Genomic DNA, 25,293 nt, shown 5'->3' on the forward strand with positions numbered 1-25,293 from the left:
CCCCCCCCTGCGGGAAGCGGCCGGGCCTCGGAACATTCAGAACGATTTATTGAAGTCAACCTCAAGCAAAATTTCAGATCAGTGGAATGTCGTTAAAAACCTTTCCAAATGAATCCTCACGGAAGCAAAAACCACATCTGAATTCCAAAGTATTTGTAAAATAAAAAAAGGCAACATCTCAGTAAATAGAATGTACAAAAATTATATGGTCCTACCATCACACACATTCAGTAAGAAGCTAAAATATTACAGGCAATTCTAAGTACGCTATAGCTAGGGGACAGTAAGCTATCTATATACAGGTTAACCAAGCTTTACAGGTTTCACACTATGCAAGAGAACGTAGGCCGAACAACAAAACCCCCCAAAATATCGTATATCTCAAAGTCTATGCGGCAACATCAAGTCATAATACAGTAATGCCCCAGTGGAACATCGCCAGGGAAATTGAACACTACTTCGTTAGTGTCGAGAGCTTCTAGTCAGCTTCCAAAAACTCCTACTACTGACTTCAGTGAATAGTGATGCGTTGCTAGTAAAGACTCAAGTGATTTCCTTAAAATAACATTTCACAGAATCTACAAAGTTTGGTACAGATAAACAAAGTCTACAGAAATAACGACTCTACAAAGGTCATCGTTACAGATAGTACATGGAAATGGAGACGGAGCCTGCAGGTGTTGTGCAGACCCCCGCGTGCGCCCACCGGGCCCCAGGGAGCACCCAGCCTCGGGGCCAGCCAGCTGACGGCACCTAGCACCGCGTTCTGTGGCAACGAGATCGGGCTAAAAAGGAAAAGCGACACCAGAGTGAGACACAGTCCGACCAAGGAACGTGAAGCTCTTTCATCCAGTTCGTTCACAAAGCAAAGAGACCGAGGAGTCCAAGCGCCCGGCGCGAGGTGCCTGCGAGGGCCGCGCACAGAAAGCCCCCGCGCGCTCAGTGCCGCAGGAGAAACAGCGGGCGGGTGAATGGCTTTGGCAAATTCGTGTGATTTCCCTTTTTGTTTGCCCGTTAATTACCAAAGTCTCCTGCACCAAGCACAGCTGGCCTTCCAGCTTCACGATTCCCCTCTCCCGAGGGGTGAGAGCCCCTCAGGGGGCAGCAAGGACCGGAGCTCGCCCTCGGGAATAGAACAGAATGGGGAACTTTTTTTTTTTTACTTTTTTTTTTTTCTTTTTTTCAGAACAACATTGTGAATACATCCAACGTATAGGAGTGTATCGTAAGTGCAAATGGTTTTGCTACACACAGATAATGGCAGGGGGAAGCTGATGTAGAACTGAAAGCAAACGGACAGCGTTACCCAGGGGTTGCCATGTCTCATCACTACACGTCCTGAACGCACAGGTCTGAGACATCTGCTCTGAAAAACTCTCCCTTTTGCCATAGATTCACTGTACACTGGGAGCAGAAAGTAACTGCAGGAAAGTTGAAGACATTTTCAATGTAGTATACAAAAAAAGTCACGTATAAATTAAAAAAAAAAAAAAGCTGTATAAGGAACTGCAGAGCTTCAAGTACATTAAACCCTGAATTCAATGAGGCAGAGGTTTCAATGTTAAAGTGACTACTTCGTACCAGCGCTGGACATCCCCTCCCACCCTCCTCCCCCACCCCGCCCAAATATTTCTGTAAAGTTTCAATATATACAGATTTTATGCTCATTGTTAATTACGTCTAGTAATTGTGTCTTTCCCAGTCTATCCTGAAATTAAGATAAGTTTTTAGAAGAAAGGCCAAAATTAACATTCCAGCCCTATTACTCCATTCTAACAGATTCTCTAAGACCATGGTGGTGACCAGAGAAGGTAATTTGCCCCAAAAATTGCCTTTAATGCCATCCTTCCTGAGCTGCAAATGCCTTCGATTCTTACAGTCTATCGATAAGACAAATCTATACTAAAATCGGAGAACTACGATACGTAATGCTTGCACCATGTATTTATAAAGTGTAGTAACCAGCCATTGCACCGTTTGGCCATGGTCTGCAGAGCATCTGCACTGTGCTAAGGTGCGTTCGGTAGAGTAAAAGCTCCAGTAAACAACAAAATCCCGTTAACTTTGCAGAGCAGCTCAGATACTGCATCTATATAGAGAACACAGGCTACTGATCTAGAGACAGGTGTTCACCAGAAGCACGGTACTACCTCAAAATTAAGACAAAAGTAAGGGAAAAGTGTGATTGCGTGTTCCAGCTAAGGAACAACGGAGTTCGGAACAGAAGATTTGACCTCTCTCATCTCAATCCTAAAGATTTTTGAAAGATTCACCTTAACTCCAGCAGTGTGAAATCCAGTTCAGACTTTTTGTTCATAAATTGTGCAAGCTTATAAACCAATCTCCTGTTTTCCCTTTAGAGTTCAAGCCCACCTGTTGGCTATGATTATTTTTGGTGGAAAAAGGAGCACCTGTAAGAAGTTTGAAAACAAAGTTAACCAAGACATCAAGTGGCATGGCACAAGAGTAGCAGCAGGCCTCGATTCACAGCATTTTAGAAATTTTTAAAAGCCTTTTGCAAACCTTCACATGCTCTGTGCTGTTCAGCATACCGGTTCGTCACAGCAATCCGTCTCACGTGGCAACTAACGCTCGCTCACTGCTGCCTGCTCACTGCTGCTTCGCAAGGCTGTGAAGGCGTCCTGGCACCTCCACGCCAGCTCCTCCTGTCGGGAAGTCGCCACGGACCCAGAAGTAGAGAAGCACGTAGGTGCACTCACACTACATCGTATCTGCAATATTCAGAACGCCCTGACTTCCCAAGAGAAGATCATTTGAACATTACCAAGCCTAATAAATAACAAAGTAAACGCATCAGGCCTTACAGACTTCGTAGCAAGAGCTATGTTTGGAATTTCTGGAAGGTTAAACACCCCCAGTAAGAGCTTAAAAAGAGACATTTGTCACACAAAATGTTAAGAAAAATAAAATCCTTCTTGTAATTTTTTTTTTTTGTAAAAAATACCAAAAAATAGCACTGCTTTCAAGCAAGATTAGCGTTTCAGACATTCACTGTAGTATGGACCGCGAGACGAAGTGCTTTGTATCTCCCATTAGACTTCCGTACCATAAATTGATCCAAGAAATATCTGCACAGTTCTGCCCCCAAGACACCCTCAAGTCTGTAGGAAAGGCATCTGCAGGCTGTTCTGAAGATGAACTGCCGGATCAGCTAAATGGCACAGCAGCTGCTTAGAGACTGTAGTGTATTCTCTAACTTTACAATTGCACACAATTTTTCCCCTGCACGTAAACTTGAGGATGAGGACACCAGCCAGAAGCAAGACACGGTCCAAAATCCCATATGAACTTTTCCAGCCTACCACTTTCTTGAGCTGAGAAGTCACCATGGTCCTTAGGTTTAAGGGAGCAGTTTTCCAGAGAGAGGCTTCTTGAGAATTAACTCAAAGGCTTAATTTAGCCAGATACCAGCAACACTTAATTCTTTTCATTCAGGGTTATTTTCAACACCCATTAGCAAAAAGCTCCCCTGAAGTTGGCCAGCATCAGCGTACAAACCAGAAGTATGCTGTCACCACCGCAGGGCAGACGCACAGGGCTTTAAGACTGCAGGCTAGGGGAGGAGATTGGCCAAAGACTAACTTCAGCCTGGGGACACTAATCCCCATAAGCTCCTTGTGCAAGCATTGCAGGATAGGATAGGTTTCCAAAACAAAATCTGGAGCAGGAGCCTACCTAAGCCACTTCAAAAGCCTCACTGGAGCAGCCCATCCCTCTGCAGATTAACAACAGAAATACAAGGCAGAAACATCTCACGAGGCTGAAGTTGGCTGCTCTGAATACATCCCATGACCTCGACAGGGCAAGTACCCTGAGCACTGAAGAAGTGCTGTAGGGGACTAACATCCTTCCCAGCTCCAACAGCAATGAACATTGAAGTTAGAAGATCTCTCTCCCCAGAAATAAAAACCCTAAACGTTCAATCAAAAAGCCCGTGAATATGGGCTGGATTCCTTAAGCACTCAAATTTCCTTTAAAGCTAAAGGGTGCCTGAAAAGAAGGCAATAGAGATTCACAGAAATATATCTGCCATGAAGTTGGTGCAGACTTGGCAGATGACAAGTACATACTCACAGAACAATCCTCCACCTAAAGAAGCCAAAGAGAGTGCAGGATTCAGCCTTCGGTTCTGCGTGTGCTGCAGTGCGTGACCAAGAAGGTTTTCCAAATTAGGCAGGGTAAAGAAATTACCATTGTGAAATCAAGCTCTTTCTGAAATTCCACCTGTCTGCAGACACCGCCAATTACAGCTCTCAAGCAAGGATCCATGATTTCTTCCCTTAAAATATTAGATCTTGTGCTACAAGCACTTCCAAAGAATCATACACCTGATTTCTCATAGGAAAAGCTTTACAATAATATTCACAAGTTAACACGATCCGTAACCTACCTTCTCAAAATGCCTTTAAAAACAAGTACTGGAATGGAGGCATTCCCCGTCACCTGGTCTGAAACCCACATTCGTCTTTACGGTATCTGAACGTTACAGAGTGAGGAGGGTTTATTCTTTCCATAAACTAGACATAAAAGTTACATTGGCTTTGCTGTTTTTAAAGACACGTTGACTGATCAAAACCAGATCTTCAACACCCTTTAAAAATTAAATAAATAAATATGTTGCTATGCTTTGCTTTCTATACTCAAAGAACATATTTTAAACAGAATATTCTTTTCACTGTCAGAAGGTCTGCTTTTTTCTTTAGAAGGCCGAGATATTTCTGTTTTCCAACAGTAAGAGCTGCTGTAGCACATTCAAGGGTAAAAGAAAGACCAAACAATAAAAAAACAAACACCACTGCCTGCTCCTGTTGTTGAGATTAAATGGTCCCATTCCCAGTTCACACAAGACGGCTCCGATGATAAAGACTGAATGCGTCGTAGCAGTCTCTTCAAGTTCATCGCCTATTTGCCCATCTTCTCTCCTTTGTTTTCTAACCAAATTTATTCCTTTGCTTCTTCTACAGGATTCTGAAGTTCCAATTTGCATTTTATCTTGTTCCAGTACTCAGGTGCCACAGGAGATTTGGGGTCATGTGTGGAGCAGCAGAGACGGCCATCCAAAGCTGATGCCACCAAGGCTCCCTTCTCATGATCTTTACAGAACGAATGAGGGCAAAACTCACAGAATGAAACTGCAGGATTGCTACAGATGTCACACTGATGCCACGGACATTCCCACTTTCCTGAGGGTGGGAGGGGAGGGGAGAAGAGAGAGACAGGCTGAAATTAGTGCATTTTAAGGACAGCACTGGGCTTCAGTCCTTATTCCATGCAGTAACTGTTCAGATGAATGCAAAGAAAGTTCAGAAAAACAACAACAGAACCCCACACTGAAAGCTCTCGCTCAGGTTGCTCTGGTGATAAGATGCCATCGCTTCTTTCTCCAGCCTATAAGCTGTTTTGGGGAACGCTTCTATGCTTCTAATATGGCAAAGAGGCACGTGGCACACTCAGCTTTGCTTATGGCAGCCTTCTGGTTAATTCAGTCATAGACTAATCTGACTTCCAATGATTTTCATTGAAGGCTTTGGGATCAGGAAGATTAAAGAGATAAGGATTTCTGCAAAATCTTGCAATTGGATTAAGATGTTGTGTTACTGCATAATTTGAACCCTGGCTACAAAAAGCTATGCCTTAACATAGAAACAGTCAGATGGAAGATGCATGCATCAGGATACCGTAGATAATTTAAATACATTTTCTGATTGAGCCCTAATATGTTGTGCTCAGTATTGTCAACAGCTTGAACTATCATGCAATTGCGCTTGACAAGCTTGGCACATCAAGATGATGCCTGCTTTTCAATTAAAATAAAAGAAGGAAAGTTATCCAAGGAACAGAAGCATCAAGAAGAATGTTGGAAAGCATTACAATGCCTCTTCCCCACAGGTTCCCATTCAGGAAAACTGCCTCTCACTATATTTCTAGAAACAGGTGGTACTCCAAAAGCAAAAATGCTGTTTTTAATGTAAATGGATACCACGGTTCAGCTCAAACATTGTCTTACTGCAGGAAGGAGAAGGAATCTGTATGAAAGCTCTTACCAAAAGGTGGTTGAGTCAGGTTAAGGCATAGGAGGTGGTATGCTTTGGGACAGTCCTTTTTATCACACATAACTAGTTCTCCCCCATCTCCACACTGGAAGCAGTTGTCTTCATGCATCTGCTTCTGTTCTGTTTTTATTTTCCGTTTCTTCTGCTTTAATTTTGCATTCTTTACCTTCTCTTCATTTGCTGTTGCAAATGCTGTCTAGCAATTACAAAAGATAACAGCAGTCACTTTACAAATCTCTTGCTTTAAAATAAATATAATCGACTTTGGTTTGTTATTTGCACAAGTTCTGTTTAAGTTAAGTTTGCTCAAATAAGACTTTAAGCTTTAAGAGCCAGGAAGACACATTCACATAAACTGGAAGTAACCACCTGGTAAATTAATGTTAACCTAGAGACAGCAGCTCTGCATTTCATAACTGAAGTCTCTGGACAGTCTCAAGGGAGCAAAGTATTACATAGACTAAAGTAAGAAGTTAAATAAACCAAAAACCTCTCTTTGCCCTACTCTCAATAGATCTCTGGATTTGGGAGAAGCAGCTTCAGTTTTCATCCACGTACCTTTGGACGCACTCCTAGGAAACCACTGCAGTTTTCTGCTCCACAATGACATTCGGTCCTACCATTGCCAAGGCAATCCAAATTATAATTAAATGTTAACTCCATTCCTAAAATGAAAAGGAAAACAATTCACCCACACATGTTGAGGAAGACAAGCTTGTGACAATGACATTTTATTAGCATTTCTCTCTTCACAGTCGGTGAGAATTAGCAGCAATGTATTTCAAAAGGGCAAGCTTGAAATAGTGCACTGATTTTAAAAAAAGTCAAAGTAGCAAATTATACGCAGATCAGACTTAACTAGCAGCTGCTATGCTATCATACTGACTCGGTTAAAATGACAATTCAGGTAAAAACACTTAACAGAGAAACCTACTAGAACCAGACAGGTACTGGTGAAAGGATCAATACTACAAGCGTTTACACCACACAGAATTAACACTGTACTTAGGAGCGAACCCTGTATTCAGCTTTAACTGAAACAATTTGAAGCTGAAAGCTACTAACTGTATGATCCCTGCTAAAATTAGAACTCAACTAATTGTTTCCACCCCGACAAACGACCAAAGTTCCTATAAACATCACTTGTATTAAGTAGCTTCAGAGAGAACCTGGCTAAGTTCGGAATTTTGCCATGGGAAGAGAAGCCCATACCCACAAAACAGTGCCATCTTTTTACCTGCAGGAATATCACAGAGAGCAAACAGTCCAACTCTAATGTCACCGTTCACCGTCCATTTCTGCGTTTCACAGTTTGGATTACAACTATGGTTCATAAAGCGGGAATAATTCCCCTTTGGACCAGCGTCTATTATCCGATCCTTCAAATAAAGAAGAGACGTATCGTAGGTATCACAGATCATACTTAGAACACAGAACACACCTAGAAACAAACAGATGCTTCCTGCTGACATGTGACTAGTTGTGGCTAAGGCAGGAAAGAAATATGCCCACTTTAAATTAATGAAAATAGGGAACCTTTCCCCGCAAGGTTAGTCTTAAGCAGAAGCGTCTGAAAACTCATGCTTACAGAAGTGAAATAGGCTCAGAACGAATAACCTATGGTACAGGTTTCATCTCTTCACCCGCTCTATTCAAGAAAAATAGAGATGTTATCCTCCTGCCAGCACCCACGTGCTGGCTGGAATCAGTTGCCATTGCTACAAACTCCTAACGGCTGTCTACATCCCACTGCACGTCTTACTGAAGAGCTCTGCAAAGACATTACGAACAGGCCACACATTCATTTTTCCACTCCACACAAAAACTAACACCACTAAATCAAAACTGATGCAAATTAAAGCCATGAATTAGGCACTCTACAAACAGGAGACTTAGAAACCTTTTGCCTGAACCGAATAGCACGAGCTTTGCTCCTCACATGGACAGAAACTGAGCTATGCACGTCAAACACGGAATGATTCCTCCATCACTTTGCATTCAGCTGCAAACAGTTTATAGTGAATGAAACCATATTTACCTTTGTAACAGTTAACATATAAAAATTGGTCACGCTGTTTTCATGAGCACGTTTAATCCGCAGCCTGCACTCTTCTTCGTCAATTAGCTCACCAACATATTCATTCACAAATTCACCCTGAAAAATAAAAATAAGCAATCCGTGCTTATTGCTTCTTACTAAGACAAAGGATCTCTCGAGTGGATTATCCTAAACACTACCTACGTACAATAGTTAAAAACCCCACTGCTTAATGGCAAAAGAATCAATTTAGAATCTCTTTGCTTTTCTGATCACATTCTGATTACACTGGAAGCTAAACATGCCACCCCACAGGGACCATCCAATCCAAAACGTCCCAGCTGAATTTCCAGGCTGGAGAGCAGCCAGTTTCTATTGAGAAGTGCAGCGCCATCAAGTTAAAAGTCCACCAAAACTACGGCCTGTTTCCTTGGGACAAGAAGCTCCAGGATATAGTAGCTACTGAGATGAGTGCAAATTCAGATTGAAGAAAATAAGAAGGCAACCAAGAACAAAAGAGTTCTCTAGAGCAGAGACTTGAGGATCTGGGTGACATGACAAAAACAACTTGTCCTGAAGTCTGACAGTGTCCCTTTCCATCTGTGGCCACACTTGCATCTTCTGCTCTTCAGGCGTGCTCAGCTATCTCGTTCAGAAACAACGAAGTATGCTTGCCTCGAAGTACAGCAGGCCTGCAATCCAGGTGGAAGAGGATTCTCACTTCGGTATTCAGGCGTGGTATTTTGCTTTTCCCGTATTAACTGACACATATCCCACCTGAACCACAGAGCAGTGCCCCAGCAATAGCGTTCAGTGACACAGCGTAAAGGAAAACCAGAGGAAATCCAAAGACCTCCTGGCAGGGAAAAATAGCATCATTTCCATCAACAGAAATCTCTGCATCTTCATCTGTCTTCTCTGCCTTCTTGAACTTCTAAGAACCTTTAATGTTTGTTGTCCAGTGTAGTCTGGTCACCGCAAACCTTCCAATAATTCCCCACGAGTTCTTCTGAAATAAATCCGGACTGCCAAGGAGGGTGAGAGCTGACTTGTTACCAGGCATCCATAGGAGCAATACCGCGAACAGGGCCCTCCAAGCAACCAGCTAACAGGAAAATGCTGTCCGCATGTCACCGAGTCACAGCTTAAAAAGCAAAGGCAAGACTTATGAATAACCCCTTGAAAAGGGGGCTCGCAATTCAAGTCACATCCATCCACTCTTTGAACTTCCCTTGTATTTTGCGATCATCATTTGCTGTGCTTATAGTAAGGATGAGGGAAAGAAGAGAAGAAAATAAAAAAACAGGTGTCTTATTTTGCCAGACCTCTAAGATTTCATCATCTTCAGTGGTCTTATCAGGAGAAGACACCATCATTCGGACTACTTTTCTCCAGACTGCTCTCTCCCTTTTTGCCCAGTAGTCAGTGAGAAAACACACACACTCTTTCCTCCCAGAAGTACGAGACAGCCAACCCTTCCCCTCCACCAACAGGATTCAAATTCAGTCACCTGAAACTGACTTTTGCTCTGTGAGTGAAGATCAAGGTTATGACACTTCTGTCAAAACAGCTAAACAGATTTCACCATTAATGCTGCACCCACAGAAGTCTCAAGGCTTTTTAATACAAAACATTTACTGGAGAGTGCTGAAATATTAACATGTGTTTGCTTAAGGTGCACAAGTTGCAGTGTTTTCACATAAAACCATACTGACGGCTATCACAGCCTTTGTTGTAATTCTACCTTTTTAATGTTCCGTTTTGTCCTGAGACCCCATCCACGTCGATCTGTCTTTATGATTTCAGCATCAGGGTAGAGTCTTTTGGTGAAGCACTGGTTCTGACATCGCTCTCCCGCTGGGCACACCTGGGGGTGGCACTCGTACTGGAGCATCCTGTTCAGACACTCTGACTCCAGGCCACAGGGGTTCTCATCAGATGGCTTGCAGTTACAGCGAGGGATTTCCGACAGGTCAGCTACCTGAATCTGAACCTTCCCTATCACCTTGTTGGACTGTGGAACAAAGGGAAAAGAAAGAATAAAAGATGAGGACAATGTACAAAGATTCTGAACAACTTTATTTGAAGCCCATCATCAACTGATGCGGGAAGGCTCTACAGGTCTTCAGCAGGCTGAGCACTCTGTATTCACATTAACATCGAGCTGAGTAAACTAAGTTTTAATAGCCAGTATGTATCTGAGAGAGATGAGACCAGCTTGAATCAGCAAAGTTCTGCCTTAGGTAAAGTTGATCTTACTCTCTTTAGCTGATACTCTGCTAAAGCAATGTTTTATGGTACCAGAAGACAGAACAAAAGACTCTTGAAAAGAAAAATGATTTATTTCAATTTTGCTAAGCTGGAATTGTTGCAAACACTGGTTGTTTAAATACAGAGCTTACTCATCCAGGGGAAAAAAAGAAAGAAGCCAACTCACTTTAATGTGTTTATAAGGTGGAGGTTTCCTTGAATTCCTTTCAATTTCTAATGCTTCTTTACTTTCTCTTTGTGCTTTCAGCTCCTGGAAGCGCTTTGCCGCTTCTTCAAGTGCTGTGCAAGGGAGTTCAAAATAGAAAGCAATTAGCACCAGCTGCTGCTAATCAAATGCATACATGTATTTACATTTTTTATTTTTTAAAGCTAGGAATAGAACTCTATAAACAAAATACAAGCTAAAATGAGTTATTACAGTACATCATGAATCTATTTCATCAGATACTTTTCAGTAGGTACTGAGATGTTGAACAATGATCCCATGCAGCAGAGCCCAAGCACCATCTTAACATTTCCCAGTTTGTGGAAGAAGTGAACTTGCCCACAACGATACACAATGAGCAGGCACCTAGAGGTACCTTTATCTGCAGTCAAGGGATCTGCATAATGTTTGCAATTTTATGTGAACACAGAACACTAGTCATATAATATTCCCATGCAGGTTAAGTGGTGATGGAGACACAAACACGTGGAATTTTTGTCATAAACCACTATAAACTTTGTTTGATTTTACCTTTCTTGAAGGTCTTGTTAATACTAGTTTGCCCCTCAGCAAAGCTTTTATCTCCTTCAACATAAGGGAAAACTCTGCCCTGGTGTACCCAATAGTAGTCATGTGAACCAAAGAAAAATACTGGGAAGTCCCCGATATCATGTTTGAGGCCCTGTATGTTGAGAGGCACAGACCTGGGATTGCAGATCTCTGCTGGCCACCACCTGAAAGTAGAGAAAAAGGAAGCGTGTAAGTTGTGAGCCACAGCCTTAGCTTCTGCATTTGCTTAAATTGACTGAGAAATAAAAGAGAGTTTTCCTTTCTCAAAGAAATGAACCCCTCCCTTACGCAATCGAGGCTCCTTCTGGCAGTACTTGGGAAGTACCACATAAAACACAAGCAGCCCTTCGTTCTCAGTGTTCTTACTCCTTATTTTGGAAAAGCCCCACGAGAACACGGCACGAGAGTGGATTTCTAAGACCACCTACAGATGCTTGTATTCCTGCAGGTGACCCACAGCAAACACAAACCAGGACATCGTGGCTCTCTAAGACAGCCCCTGGTTTTCCATACAGCTATTGCATTCTACAGAGCCAGCGTAAGCGCAATCAAGTATCCATCAGTGCCTGGAAAAAGCAGAATTCAATTTGAAAGGCAACATCAAGGTCTGACACCAAGTAAACAAGTTACCGTGTTTCTAGTTCTTGTTTACCGAGACTGAGCTGCTTTCAGTTATCTTCCTGTAATTCTGCAGTACATTAAAAGCATCTGAAGTATTAAAAATAGTGAACTTGCCTGTAATTTCCAAGCTTGACCCAAACAATCTGCTTGTATCGTAGCTTCTTGCCAGCTTTACAGTCATTGCAATTCCAGCATCCTTCAGGCATTTCTATGTTGAGACACTCGGGGTGAAAGGAAGCTGGGCACGATTCACAGCACAACAGTTTTCCACCTTAAACAAAGAAACCCTGCTTGGTTTATAGAAGTAAGGATTTGCTTCCCCCTGCGCACAGCAATTGATACTAATTTTAAGTCATACATTCTACTCCTTGGTTTGTTTCACAGCAGAAATACGGCGAAAGCAAGGGATCGAGCCAAAATTACAATGCTGGATTAAAAAAAGATGGCAGAGCACTTAGTATTTTTTCAACGAGCGAAGTTGGCAGTAGGTGCAATACTCCCGAATGAAGCACTACATAGGAAAGCAGTGCTGTTGGCTTTAACTTCTTTGGGGATGACCAAAAGTTTAATAGTGACAAATAACCAAATTTTAAGAAACACTTTTTAAAATCAACATTGTTATGACTGAATCCCTTAGCGATCAGTTAGTGTGCACAAAAAAAATCAAACCCACAGCCTATAGGTTGATCAATACTTTTCTGTAGTAACAGCTTTATAAAAGAATTCTAATGACCAACACATGAATGTGCTTATTTCACCAAAAAAATGTACCTCTGTGAGCAATGTGAATTCAGCTATATAATGAAGAATGAGACACCACACAAGTTGCCCCCATCCCAAAAGCTTCCTCTGTGCACAAAGGAAATCTTAGTGCAGGGTGGCTGAAGTTCACTCTTACTTGGACAAAAGTTGCTCTGGCTGGCTTACGTTCTGGTAGATGTGGAGAACCACATCGCACCTCTAAGCCACCCGCAGCAAACAAAGCCACTCCTACAGTAAGACTTGCTAAAATATACGTGCCGTAATATTTTATACAATATATATATTCAAATATATTATATAGATATATGTGAATTAAAGAGCAAAAACAATAACAACAAAAATCATCAAATTTTTGGGTGCCAGACTGAAAATCCAGGAGATATTTGAGGCGATTGAAAGCAATTTTCAATCACAGTATCAAAAGAAATGCAAATAACTTCCAAACATATCAGAAAATCTTGTCCACCTATAGACTTTCAAATACGTCATTGCATTAATTGATAGTTGAATGTTGCAATAAGCATTCCACAAATCATTTACACAACCAACACTGTATTTCCTCTGCTAAAATCAGTGAAATCCAACCATATGGATTTTGCAGAGTTCCCCAAACCCACGGTAAAATTTTAACTTTTAAATTAGTTTTTGCAAGTGTTATTTCAGAGGAAATACAGACCCAATGTAAATTACCAAAGTATCATCCAACATGGTAAAATGCCAAGAGATGCAAAAATCAAAACAAAATCAAACAGAAAACTTTCAGTGCTAAGCAAGAAAATAAATTGCTCTCGGGATGCATTAGTTAGATACTGCTCAAGCTAAGCAGAGGGCTCAAAATAATTTTTGTTTTCAGGACTTACAGAAACTACTGAAAGCCATCAACAATGAAAATAACCTAACTTTGGCATGGGTAATGGGGCACCATTTCTGAACACTCTTGGGAAATCAAATTTCTGTGAAGAATAAAATATGACACCTGAGCATTTTACAGAGCCAACCGTCATCTCCCCACCAGGTATCCTGAGGTGCTACGGCACTACCGCACCGGCCTGAAATGAGCTCTCGCTCCTGGAAAGAAGTCCTCCGTTCCCTCCTGGACAGCGGGGTTTTCTTCTTGGGACAGAACCCCCCTCGAGATCCGGCACCTCCTGCCACTCCTGCCCCGAGCAGCATCGGCCACGGGAGGAGAGGAAGGAGCGCGGGCCGTCCCCGAGGAACGGGAGCAGAACGCGAGGCCCAGGGACTGCAGCAGACACGTACAGGAAAAACCTCACACCGCCTTCCCCCTCTGGGTCTCCTCTGGAATGGCAACAGTACCCACCAGCGTCCGACCTGGAAAATCTGTTGTTCCCTTGGGCTTGGCATCAGCTAACCCGTAAGATTTGGAACAGACACCCCCTCTTCTTCTGGTCCTAAAATCAATTTAAGAAGCCGTTGCCTTTACGTCGTCGCCCTGAACTGCGACAGCACTGAGCTCTATTTGCCACCTCTTCCCGTTCTGTGCAAACGCTTCCCTGAAGCTGCAATAGCCAGGTACTAAATGACTTCGCCTCTTTCAAGGAGAATTTAGTGACAGCAATTATTTTAAGCCCTTTTATAATAATAAAAAAAAATTGCCAACAACATGAACACGCTCACAATAATCAATGAGTGAAGTTCACTGAAAAGCCGTAAGTGATGCTTGACAAGCACGCATTCCTTGTTTGATTTAAAGATAAAGAAATAATAGAAAAAGCAAAAGTAAATTAAAGAGAAAGAAACTATTTTGGTTACCTTTCTCACATTTCTTTTTGGAAGCTGACGAAGGAGGAGGAATCATAGGTAATTTCATCAACTCAGCACGATTTGATTCATTCAGTAGGTAGTGGGACTTATAGGCATATGAACTGAACAGGGGGTCTGAATGATCCTGCACTACCAGCCCTATACGAAACAAACAGAAAGAGATGAGTTGCAATGAAACTACCCATGATTCCGTAAAGGAGAAAATAAAATAAACCAAATGAACACCTACAATGCATATATGTGTGAATGAAAAAAAGATAAAATGAAGAAAAAGTCTGACAAAGTTTCTTCACTAAGAAAGAGGTTATGTGTTGGAGAGACTAAATTCAGTCGTAACTGGAAAATCCTACAATGAATAAGCTGTTTCTAGGTGGAATTTCAGTAGTGCTTCTACTCTTAATTTGTGCATTTACAGGAAAGCACAAGAAAAGCAACCAATTTTAATCCTGTTCAAACCACCCTCCCTCCCCAATGAAAAAAAGCAAGCGAAGTTGGGAAGTTTGAGAAGCTGGGTGATGACAGCCACTGCTTCAGAGGCAATGCCAGTAGCTGGGGTGCAGGCTGGAAGAACCGACGTCGTACCCGTGGCCCCGCGCAGTGCAGAGCCCACCACCATCCCACTCACTAGACATCCAAGATCTTACCTATGAAAGTGTTTTGCCTTCATAATTGCATTAGAAAAATGTAACAAGGGGTCAGTGGTTCTGCAAGGCACCAGGGGCGAAAGAACGGATGGAAATAGTGCCCTACGCCCTCTGCGGTGAGCAGAGCTGCACCAGCTCGGCCATTCCACAGCTCCCCCGGGAGACACTTCGGAGCAGTGAAGCACTCGGTTCTGCTGTACGTTTGCCTTCATTCCAAAGGGTGTGAGCTTGTTTTTCTCCATCTTTCTCTACTAAGAAGAGTTTTTCCACATTGCTCCAACGAGTCAGGCAGCGGAGGTCAGAGAGCCCCAGCTCCAGATAAGCATGTGGCCAGAAATTCATGGGGACAGCATCACAGCTGAGCCCCAAAGAAGCAGGGCAGATGAGCTACCAAGATAGCCACAAATTCTTTCCCCTGAGAGAGGCACACAAAGCTGAGTGCTGCAAAGAAACTTTTGAACTGGGGTGCCTAAAAAACCTCACGTAAGCAGAGCAGCATCAGTCTACCTGAAACGCATGTCCTCAAAAGAATTCATAAACCAAGCAGGACCTGCACACATGCAGTGACATGAGCTGTAAAGTGTGTAATGCAGCTATTTTCCGGAAAGTGGGTAAGTATCTCATGATAAGCAAGTTTTAATACTCTATATCTGGTATTGCATTTTCTCATGTCAGTAATGTTTTGCATCTAAATACAAAGTCTCTCCTTCCTAATATCAACTAAAAATAAGGAACCGTTCTCACATCCAGATGCCCAAGTATTGCTGAAGCATCCAGGTCCCCACTTCTCTCTGAGCAGGTATTCTCAGTGCTCCTGCCACAGATGCTGTCCTCGCCTCACGTCCCTCATGCTGCCCACACACGACTAGACAGGGCTCATTTCAGCCACCCGGGCAGTTTGCTCAATGTAAACCTTGCACAACCTTTCTCTGGTGAAGCTCACTGGCTCCTGACTCCAGCTATGCCTAGTAGAAAAAAAACCCTAACAAATTCCTAGAACAAGTACGTAGCTGCTGCCAACCACAGGATTCAGTCCGTGGCAGCAGGCTTGTAGTTTTTAAAGTTCTCCTAAGATTCAGTGAATACACAGGACGGGAAAGTCCATCTGCTGGGGTTGAGGTTACTTTTATTGCCAGGAGAAAACAGACTGCTGTAATTTCATCTCTATACCTGAATCTAGCATCAAACAGAATTATTAAAACAATGTCAAAAAAAAAAAACCTAACTCATGAACATCATCTTCTGCACTTCACTTCCTTTTTAGAAATAAATGCAGGTCTGCCTCTACAGTAAGTGTAAGACTTCTTTACTATGCAGCCAGACAACTGTAATTCAGTTGTCTAAATCCTAATCCTGAATTCTAATATCTGTGCCATATATATGAAAAATACATTTTTATACACATATTTGAAAAAAAGATGGATGTCGAATAGCAGGTGTTCATGCTCGTGAAGCTTTTAAATGGGGTCTACCCAAGAGAAGTACAAGGCCTCTATTATTTTATGCCTTTACAGCAGAGTACATAGCCAAAGCACGGAGAGAATTAACCCTCATATGCATCTAAAACAACATAGTGCAGATTTCTAATCTAAGTAGGCTTTTCTACGATATTCAGATCTTATGTCAGCTTCAGTCATCTGCAGTAGCTGGCCACGGGGTTAATGAAATGCAACTTCAAAGAAACTTATTTAACAGCTTTACAACACAATGTACTCAATTGCTGGAGCTTACTAGTGCTTTGAAATTGATAGAAAAAACTGCTTAGGATAAATCCAACTCTAGTAGACTGTCAGTGCTGTAAATTCGTGCTGTAGTACAAACAGCTTTCATAATTAACACAGCGACCCTCACATTGATGCAGCTCTCTAAGGGCTAAGATCCAATGACCTACCTCGTGTAGGAGCAGAGCAGGACAAGACATCATCCTACCACTGAAGATTATTCACATTAACACCCACGGGGCAGACTAAAGCCACTGCTGGACCTTGCCAAGAGGCATTTCTAATCTGACCGCCAAACCAGGGAAAATCCACAGAAATTCACCTGACAAACTTGTATCTGACCCTGGATAACTGAGACAGAAAATAAAACCAGACTGCTGCAGACAGTATGGAACTGCTCTACCTACCAGAGAAGTTTGGTCTTAGTAATTCTACTCTAGCTCTAGAAAACAAACAGCTTCTTTCCCCAGATTTATCTTGGGTATTTCAATGTAGTTGTTGGTTAAATTAATGCTGGTGAAGAAGAGGTATTCATTTTTCTCAGATAGCATTAGAATCTCGTAAAGAAAGCTTGAAAGCACCTATCTGCTAACAGAATGCTATGTCACGCATTCTCAGCTAGCTCTACTTCAAAGACACAGCAACTGGCTTGGTATTGTTCAGCTTGGACATTTGTACACATTAAGTAATGCTAGAACATACATAACACTACCTAAAAACCTAAAATAAAAGACACATAACGTGTTATATTTGCTTCTGTGAATTTAAGCAATGCCGATGTGACTCACAGCACGTATATCTGGGCCCGTGATAGGTTTTAATAAGTCTACAAGAGGGAAAACACTGAACCATGTGAACATCTTTCTACACATTCTGAGGAACTATTCTAAGACTCATTCTAAAACTTACTGTTCCTCTTTAAGTTTCTGGCTATTGTTTCTCTGGAAAAAAAAAATATATTTTTATTGAATATTATTTTTTTAAACTTGATCCTTTGTGATGGCTCCTAAATCACTTGGAAACGAGGAAAGGGGAAGAAAGGAGAGAGGTGGAAAAGAAATGACTCGGGCACCATCCTTCCCTTCCCATTCAGAGATCTTTAATTACTACTCTGCTCCTGCAAAGTCAAGGCAATCTTTCCCATACTAAACCAACAACTGAATGAACACGTGCAAAAACAAGTGGATCCAGGATTTCTGTCACATTTCCTTTTCCTTATTACTAACCTTCAAAGCTACGTTGGATATATTCTTTTCAACAAACTTTTGCAATACTGTATAAGATATGTATTATTATTATGCAAACACCTAACATTGACAATTTGATTCTGAGAAAATATCTAAGAAAATAACGATGTTTTTGTGTTGTGTGAGTTAATTGGTGCGGCAAAACCTTTCAACCTGCTACCTGGCACAAGTCAGGTGACTGGAGAGCCCTAAGAATAACAAGTGGAAAGACAGGAAGAAAAGAAGAAAGTAAAAGGAAAAAAAGAAAAGTTTGGCACATGGAAAATCCTACCATGAAACTTGTTTGCATGGTATTGTAAATGTTTTCCTTTCAAAGTTCTCAGATGTGATGGTAGTTAAAAATTAAAATGAATTTTTCTAGCTCACGGGTAAATCCTGCTTTCTAGCCTTAATTTAAATAGCTTTAAGTTTGTGAGGTGTGAAGGAATCCCCTTCTGCTTAGCAGACTGAATAACAACACTACGTTCATTCTCAGATTGCAGTGGCAGGAACTGGGGGCTCAGCATCCGTTTTTCCTACTGGCAACACAAGTATGCCTTGCGAGTAGCTCAAGCTGAGTATTTCTGAATATTGAACATTAAGGCCAAAAACAGCACATGGGAACCTTAATGAGATCTGCTGACTACACCAAAAATCACAGGAAGCATTAAAATCCTTCAGAGCCCTAAGAGATGCTTTTCTTAATGAAATACATCATTTTTATCACTACGCTGCACAAGTGACAATAGAAGAACTATAAAACAGGGGGGAAAAAAAACAAGTGTGCTCACCTCTTGCACAAACGAAACAAAAGCCTACATTTACAGCTGATGAGGAGTGATTCCTTTTGGAATGGTTACTACAGATGAGAATGTGGGATGACACAAACAAGCTTCCTGCAGCAATACAGCCATCTCCTGAGTGATAGGCAATGGGACATCTGAAACATCTCACCATGCGACCTGTTTAATATAAATGCAGAAAAATGCACCGTGTCACCCTGTAGTCAGGATATGGTAGAAGACACCATAGACAGATGCAGGACTGATTTTTATTCCAGAGTGCTAGATTAGAGAGACATTTACATCTTTTCAAAGTTTCACAAAAGTTAACTCAACTTTCACTTCAAAGCTCTGTTAAGAAAAAAAAACAAAACGTGGTTTAATCATTTGAGAGTCAACTTTTTTTGTTAAATTTTTGTTTCATTTCTAAAAATGAAAGCCTTGTTTCTTGCTGCATGCTGCATTACCGAGAGCAGAGTTATACTCATTGTTATTGTGACGACGCGTTTGAGTTTCCTCCTCCTGTTCAGAGCCAGCTCTGTTCTCACCTTTGCTTGCTTTATGGATATCCTTATCCACTGAGCAGGCCGTACAGCAGTGCTGCGGGCAACGAAATCCTCGCGACTCAAAGAGAGCAGTGGCAAACTTGCGAACACAGGCCTCGTGGTAAAATTTACCACACGCGTTGACAGAACAGCGCTTCACATCTTTGCCAGGAAGTTTGCATGAGAAGCACGTATGTTCTCCTTGTAAGAGAAGAGAAAGAAGCTTAAATGTAACTGCCAGTACTTGGGGATACAGATGCTGTTAAAAAAAATAATTCTGAAGTGAACAGAGCTACATCACTCTGCGAAACGTAGGCTCCCTCCCTTAAAACAAGTCAGTCACTCTAATTCACAGTAACCACTTAACTGCTGTCAACCTAAAATTGCTTTATGCTGAGTGTACCCTGAATGGTTTGTTACTTTTCCTCTTATCAAGTACTTGCTAAGTGGAACATGAGAATCTGGCCTCAGAAGTTAAAAAAAATAGTAATAGAATAGCACAAATGCACTTCTAAAACCTATAACCTTTCTATCTCAGCTTGGCCTAACCATACTATGGCACCTCAGCAGAGCAGGAAATCCTTCCCCGTTTCCCGGGCATGGGAGCACACTCACCATTTTTACACTCCGCGCAGAAAAACTTCTCATCTGGCATCGACGTCAGGCCCAGACACTCCATGTGAAAGACGCTGCAGCACTCGCCCTCGCAGGACACCAGAGACTCGCCAGAGCTTTCGCAGATCTTAAACAAGCAGACAGCCGGTCAGAGAACAAAGGGTACCTGGCATACTTAAACACAAATGACTACGAGGCGTTGAAAGAATAGAAATGGGCTGAAATCTCTTCATAGCTACAATAAGCCAGAAGAAAGGCCCTACGTCCCACAGCAGGCCTGACAAAACCTACGAGCTGGAGACAATCCCAGCAGTTACTGTTAGCAAGGACAGGTTAGGTACCACGCCTGAGCTTTCTGGCATGTAGGAGAGCTTATGAATTATTTCCAGAGCATAGAGTCCTAAAAGCCTCGGTATTCCGAGATGTCCAATTATGAGACAGGACGAAAACAAAGCAGTCTGATTTAATAAATTTACAATCTCAAATTAACAGAAACTATTGATACATCTTTAACATTCATCTCTTTACAGTACCATCATTTACCTGACAAACAGTGTCTTTTTTAGTTGTTCCAGTTCCTCTCCTGGATAAGCTAGAGTCTACCGACTGCACATCAGAAGCATCAGCATCGGCAGTAGCTGATGGGCTGTCTGAACGTTTTCCAAAACTACCCTACAAAGAGGAAAAATCCAAGACACTCAAACAAGACACTTTCAAAAGACAATCACATTGTGAAAAAAATATTTACATCAACGCTGATTAAAAGATCATTCAATATGCCAAGAGATACGAACATCCTTGGAAGACACTGGACTTCACTGCAATGATACAAGAACCGCTACCTTCTTGACATAACTTTTACCTGTACAAGCAAAAAAAGTTGTCTATTTTACTCTTTCCAGGCACCTCTTAGTTTCACACCAAGTAGCATCCCCAAATTCCCAAGGAATCCTATAGCTTTTCAAAGAGCAAAATGAGTCAGTGACCTAAACCAAGGTTTTGTCAGACAAAGTATGAACATTTGTTTAAGAAAAAAAAAAGGGTATCTTATTTACATTGATATAACGTGAGGGGTTAGAAATAAGGTCACAAGTTATTTCTTAGACAATGAAATACAAGATTTGTAGGAAATACAGCATTCATGTATTTAGTAACAGACAACTGAAGAGTCTATTAAACGGATCAATTAAAAACCAGGTATCTGTGAGACACAATTTGCCTTTACCTGTAAATCATTAAGTCCTCTTGAATCAGAGTCAGATGTATCCCTGTAAGCTGAGCTGGTCAGTTCTACATCAGTCGAGGCACGACTCCTCTTCTTTAAAGGTTTACAAGAATCTGAAATCTCGCTGGCACCTTAACACAACATACTAAAATTAGTCTTAATGTACATTCTTTTCTTTTTTGGTTGAAATTAGTAAAGGAACAACAAAGATGAGGCAGCTTGAAACTGGACTTTATTTGCTAGCCTTGATTTTCAGTTTGCAACTTACATACTAAATTAGCTTTTAATAGAGAATTAAATAACTGAAAATAACCTTAGGAAGTCCTTTTAACAAATTCTGAATATGCTGACATAGTAGAGGAAGCTACTGAATTGTCGAGAACAGACGATAAGCCATTAGGAGATTACCTTTTCATCGTCCCTAATTAAAATAGGTCTGGTCAAAGATATCATTGTATAATACTATATACTTACAGCACATGAACAACACAGGCTATCCTTCCAACTAGCAGTGCAACAAACCCCAAAACAAAACAAAACAAAAAGACATCTTCATCACCAGAAAGTTTCACGATCTCTGTAGTTCACACAGAACAAAAACCTTTGACAATGTGTGCAGAGCCAGAAACTTTCAACGTTTGTTTCGGTGCGTAACTCACCTTTCTGCAATCCTGTCTTCACTGCTGTCAGTGGAACCATTTCAACCTGTTTGAATAGGAAAATCCATAGTTAAAAACAGATGAATTTTTCCCCTAGTATTAAAAAGAAAACATTAACGTTTAAGCGATTAGCATCTCTGAACTCAGATGTAGTCTGTCATCCCCTTCTTAGCGCGAGCCTTCTTGTCGTGCTGGGACTTATCCTAGCTGCCTACGCTGAGTGCCACGAGACAAGGCAGCCATATGTTCACTAGCAAGGTCCTTCCCCATCACTCCCTTTGGGCAGGAAGATGACAGGAAAACTTTAGCCGTGTCCAGCAGGCAGGAGCGGGGTTCAGTTGGGCAGCCAACCCTGATGCCTTTGTAAAACCCCACACCTGTGTAAGCACAAGTTTACCTTAACAGGCATGACACTCAGGTTAGAGACACTTAATGCATCGCCATCTAAGGCACATCCACCAAGCATGCACTCTCGAGCTCCTGGGAACACAGACTTTTTCTCTGTATAGAGTGCTGCAAGGCCACAGGGATGGAGGCAGGGGCTTCGCACGGAGCGTTGCAGAGCTCTATACAGCTGGAAACTCAATGCCAGTATACACTTAAGCAGACAAGCTTGCAATCTTGCAAAAGCACTTCAAGTCCTCGATCCTACAGCAGAAGGGCAAGTTTAGAAACTGTTCTGCCAATGTACGTGAAACGTGAGAATTTGGCGAATGTATAATAATTAGGGAAGAAAGTTGTTGCCTAAAGTCCTGTTTTTAAGGTTAAGAATTACAAGTTATTTCTTTACAATGTGGTTACATATGCATGTAGAAACACATTTAGTAAATATTTAAGGATTATTCTATAATTTTTTTAAAAAATATTTTATTTTGTTGTACAATAGGTAAAAACATACAATAGAAGGATTTGTATAGGATACATTTCGTAATACAAATATAAAATCTAAACAATCACTTTTATTTCTCCACTAGTCACTGTAACAGTAGCATTAACATTTTGTTTTTCCCATTAATTGTACTCGTTCCAGTTATAATTTTATACCAAGTTGTTGCAGACTAATTTGGGAATCAGTTGCAAGAAAACTTGACTTTGGGTAACAAATATTGTTGCATAATTGTAAGGAGTTAGTAAGTTTTTCTTTTTTTAATATAACTTAATACATTCAAGGTTATGCGCATTACAGTGCATCTGTGTTTAATTTTCAGTCATATACTTTTCCTGAGAAAAGCACTTTGATGTTCATAGTCTTAGTTAGCTAGATAATATAAGCAAGCAAAGCTAACTGGGATCCATGAAGTTCATATTGTTGGTTCTTATACCTTAGTTAATTTAAGAAGCATTTACAAACATAAAATAACTCATTCGAAAACATGGAGGCTGCAACACCCCATGGCAAGAGGTTTACGGGTCTGTGTCAGGTGACTCACGCCCAACTTTTAAGTTGCTTTCAAGTTTCTTGCTGAAACTTTCTAGAGTTAGAGCATTCTTCTGCTGAACACAGATGTAAATGCTATGGCATCAAAAGAAAAACGTGAAAAAAAGCAACTGGGTCTACCTTCAACCTCTGAAATGAATGAAGTGCAAAACAAAGTGTAAAGGGCAAAGAATAAATAAGAATAAAAGAGATAAAAACAATTTTTTCCCCTTCCCATATAAAATCTTTAACCTGACTGTCCGTTTTTAAAAACCCTCATTGAAAAAAGCTATACTATGAAACACTGCATATAAAATCCTCAGGTTTCAAGTGGAAAGGCCCTTGGAGAGTGAAAATTGACCACATAAGGAAAAGAACCAACAACTTTGACAAACTTGTTAAAAAGTGTATTCAGTTTTTAATATTAAAGTATATCCATCCACTGAACTTTCCTACTCATTTCCACGTGGGATTCTGTTTTTGTTTTAAAGCAACAACATTTGTCTCTCTGACATCCAGATTAAAGGAATGCCCTGTACACGTTAGATCTACTTAAGGAAAAATAATGTATATCCCAGAAGACCTGTTTTGCTGATGTCTGCCAACATGAAGTCTGACTATTCATCGTTAAGTTAAATCATTCTCAGAGTCCATTTTCAGAAGTGGTCAGATTAATCAGTCTAACTTCATTTGAAAAACAAAACCTCAATACAAACCAGCAGCTAAATCAAGAGCAAAAGGAAGGAACCTGGTGGCAATTCCATCAAATAGAAGTTACTGAAACAAAATCACTTTGCTCATAACAGAAATCGCATAGCAAACATGGCAGGTTCATTAGGAGTCTTGCATCATTGAGTTCCCATTTTCCATAGCCTGACTGATACTGTGAAGATAGCAGAGTCACAGCAATGGTATTGACAAGGGGATTTCATGAAGGATAGTCCAAAACGAAACCCGATGGGGAAAAATGGAGAAAAATAAAAAGGCACCAATATAAGCCACAACATTTATGAATACAATATATTTTAACTCTCTACATGGAGGAAGCCAACCTGCTCCTTTTTGATCTTCTTCTTTGGCACAACTTCAGTGGATTTCTCAGACTCTGAGCGGGTTCGAATCGATCTTCTCTGTTGCTTCTTTTCTAAAGAACCTGAAGAAGGAAAAGGGTTTCTATTATATGGTTCCTTATATTTCTGAGCTACAGAAAGATGTTCAACACCAAATCAACAGATAAAGTAACGAAACCAAGACTTTTTCCTCTTTTGAATGTTTTATTTTAAAATTCAGTTCCAAGCTGTTGCCAACTGGTGCTATGGTTTGCAGATAACATGTTCTGAGTCCATAGACAGCGGGAGCAGCTTCAGAAAAAGACACCAGTAATAGTACAAAACAAAAAGCTGGAATCCAGTTTAGGGCAAATGGATTTTCGTAACACCTCTCAATCACAGTCTTCGCTTTGGTTTATTTTTAACCAAACAGTCCATCTTTGGTGCTTAGGGAAGGTATCCACAAGGAACTTCTTGAACTAAAACAAACTAGAAATTCAAGATGCAAAACAGAGCTTCCCCGTTTTCACTCCCAGTGAAAAAGCCAGTCCTGTGCCCCAGCTCTGCAGGGAGGATTGGTCTTCCTTCGCAACTCTGCTACCACAAAAATTTCAAGCAAGAGCCCCACTAGAACACGTGCCGTCAGTATGAAATCTAAATGGGCAACTAAAGATTTTGAGAGTTGAAGAAAACAGAAAGCACAAACAGAAGCAGTGATTGTGATGCATTAATATAAAGTGAAAAAGAAGTATTTTAAAATGCTACCATGGAAAAGAAACTCAGATTAACGAAGACTGTTATTCCAAGAGAGAAAGTATGAATTGCTTTTGTTTTTTTTTTTTTTTGCCAAGTAAGGTTGGCACAACCGAAGGTCCCTCCATGCTACAGTATCTGCCAAAAGGCCCTGCTGAGTAACATGTCCTGAATGCCCCACACCATGTGCAAGTTTTGCAACAAGGCACGTGCCTAGAGCTGACACAACGCTGAAGTCTGAAGTTTCACAATTATCTATTGTGGAGAATTGCTCTTTTCTTCAGTTTTGGGTGTTTTACCTAAAGACGACACGAATGTAAGATACTCTGTA

At 41.1% G+C, this 25,293-nt stretch overlaps 2 protein-coding genes across 5 annotated transcripts in view; both read right to left on the bottom strand.

The window, feature by feature from the left end:
* The window catches only part of PLPP5 (phospholipid phosphatase 5), a 3,913-nt gene extending 2,974 nt beyond the window's left edge, over positions 1-939 (bottom strand). The window contains exon 1 of the mRNA XM_035345256.1: positions 528-939. The gene's annotated coding sequence lies outside the window, so the exon portion shown is untranslated. The remainder of the gene's footprint in view (positions 1-527) is intronic.
* Positions 940-4,487: 3,548 nt separating this feature from the next.
* The window catches only part of NSD3 (nuclear receptor binding SET domain protein 3), a 37,404-nt gene continuing 16,598 nt past the window's right edge, over positions 4,488-25,293 (bottom strand). For 2 of the 4 annotated variants that reach the window (XM_035345243.1, XM_035345242.1), the window contains 17 exons: positions 24,213-24,313; positions 21,744-21,789; positions 21,085-21,215; positions 20,403-20,531; positions 19,860-19,986; positions 19,248-19,445; positions 18,709-18,879; positions 14,315-14,464; positions 11,894-12,050; positions 11,120-11,322; positions 10,550-10,662; positions 9,857-10,126; positions 8,113-8,229; positions 7,312-7,453; positions 6,633-6,739; positions 6,066-6,270; positions 4,488-5,204 (listed from right to left, as the gene is read on the bottom strand). In XM_035345243.1, coding sequence (XP_035201134.1) covers positions 4,963-5,204; positions 6,066-6,270; positions 6,633-6,739; positions 7,312-7,453; positions 8,113-8,229; positions 9,857-10,126; positions 10,550-10,662; positions 11,120-11,322; positions 11,894-12,050; positions 14,315-14,464; positions 18,709-18,879; positions 19,248-19,445; positions 19,860-19,986; positions 20,403-20,531; positions 21,085-21,215; positions 21,744-21,789; positions 24,213-24,313 — 2,609 coding nt within the window. In that variant the 3' untranslated portion in view covers positions 4,488-4,962. Of the gene's footprint in view, positions 5,205-6,065; positions 6,271-6,632; positions 6,740-7,311; positions 7,454-8,112; positions 8,230-9,856; positions 10,127-10,549; positions 10,663-11,119; positions 11,323-11,893; positions 12,051-14,314; positions 14,465-18,708; positions 18,880-19,247; positions 19,446-19,859; positions 19,987-20,402; positions 20,532-21,084; positions 21,216-21,743; positions 21,790-24,212; positions 24,314-25,293 lie in introns of those variants that run through there. The other 2 variants (XM_035345244.1, XR_004755821.1) reach the window with 2 other exon arrangements.

Source organism: Oxyura jamaicensis, chromosome 22, assembly GCF_011077185.1.
Source record: "Oxyura jamaicensis isolate SHBP4307 breed ruddy duck chromosome 22, BPBGC_Ojam_1.0, whole genome shotgun sequence".
Taxonomy (NCBI): domain Eukaryota; kingdom Metazoa; phylum Chordata; class Aves; order Anseriformes; family Anatidae; genus Oxyura; species Oxyura jamaicensis.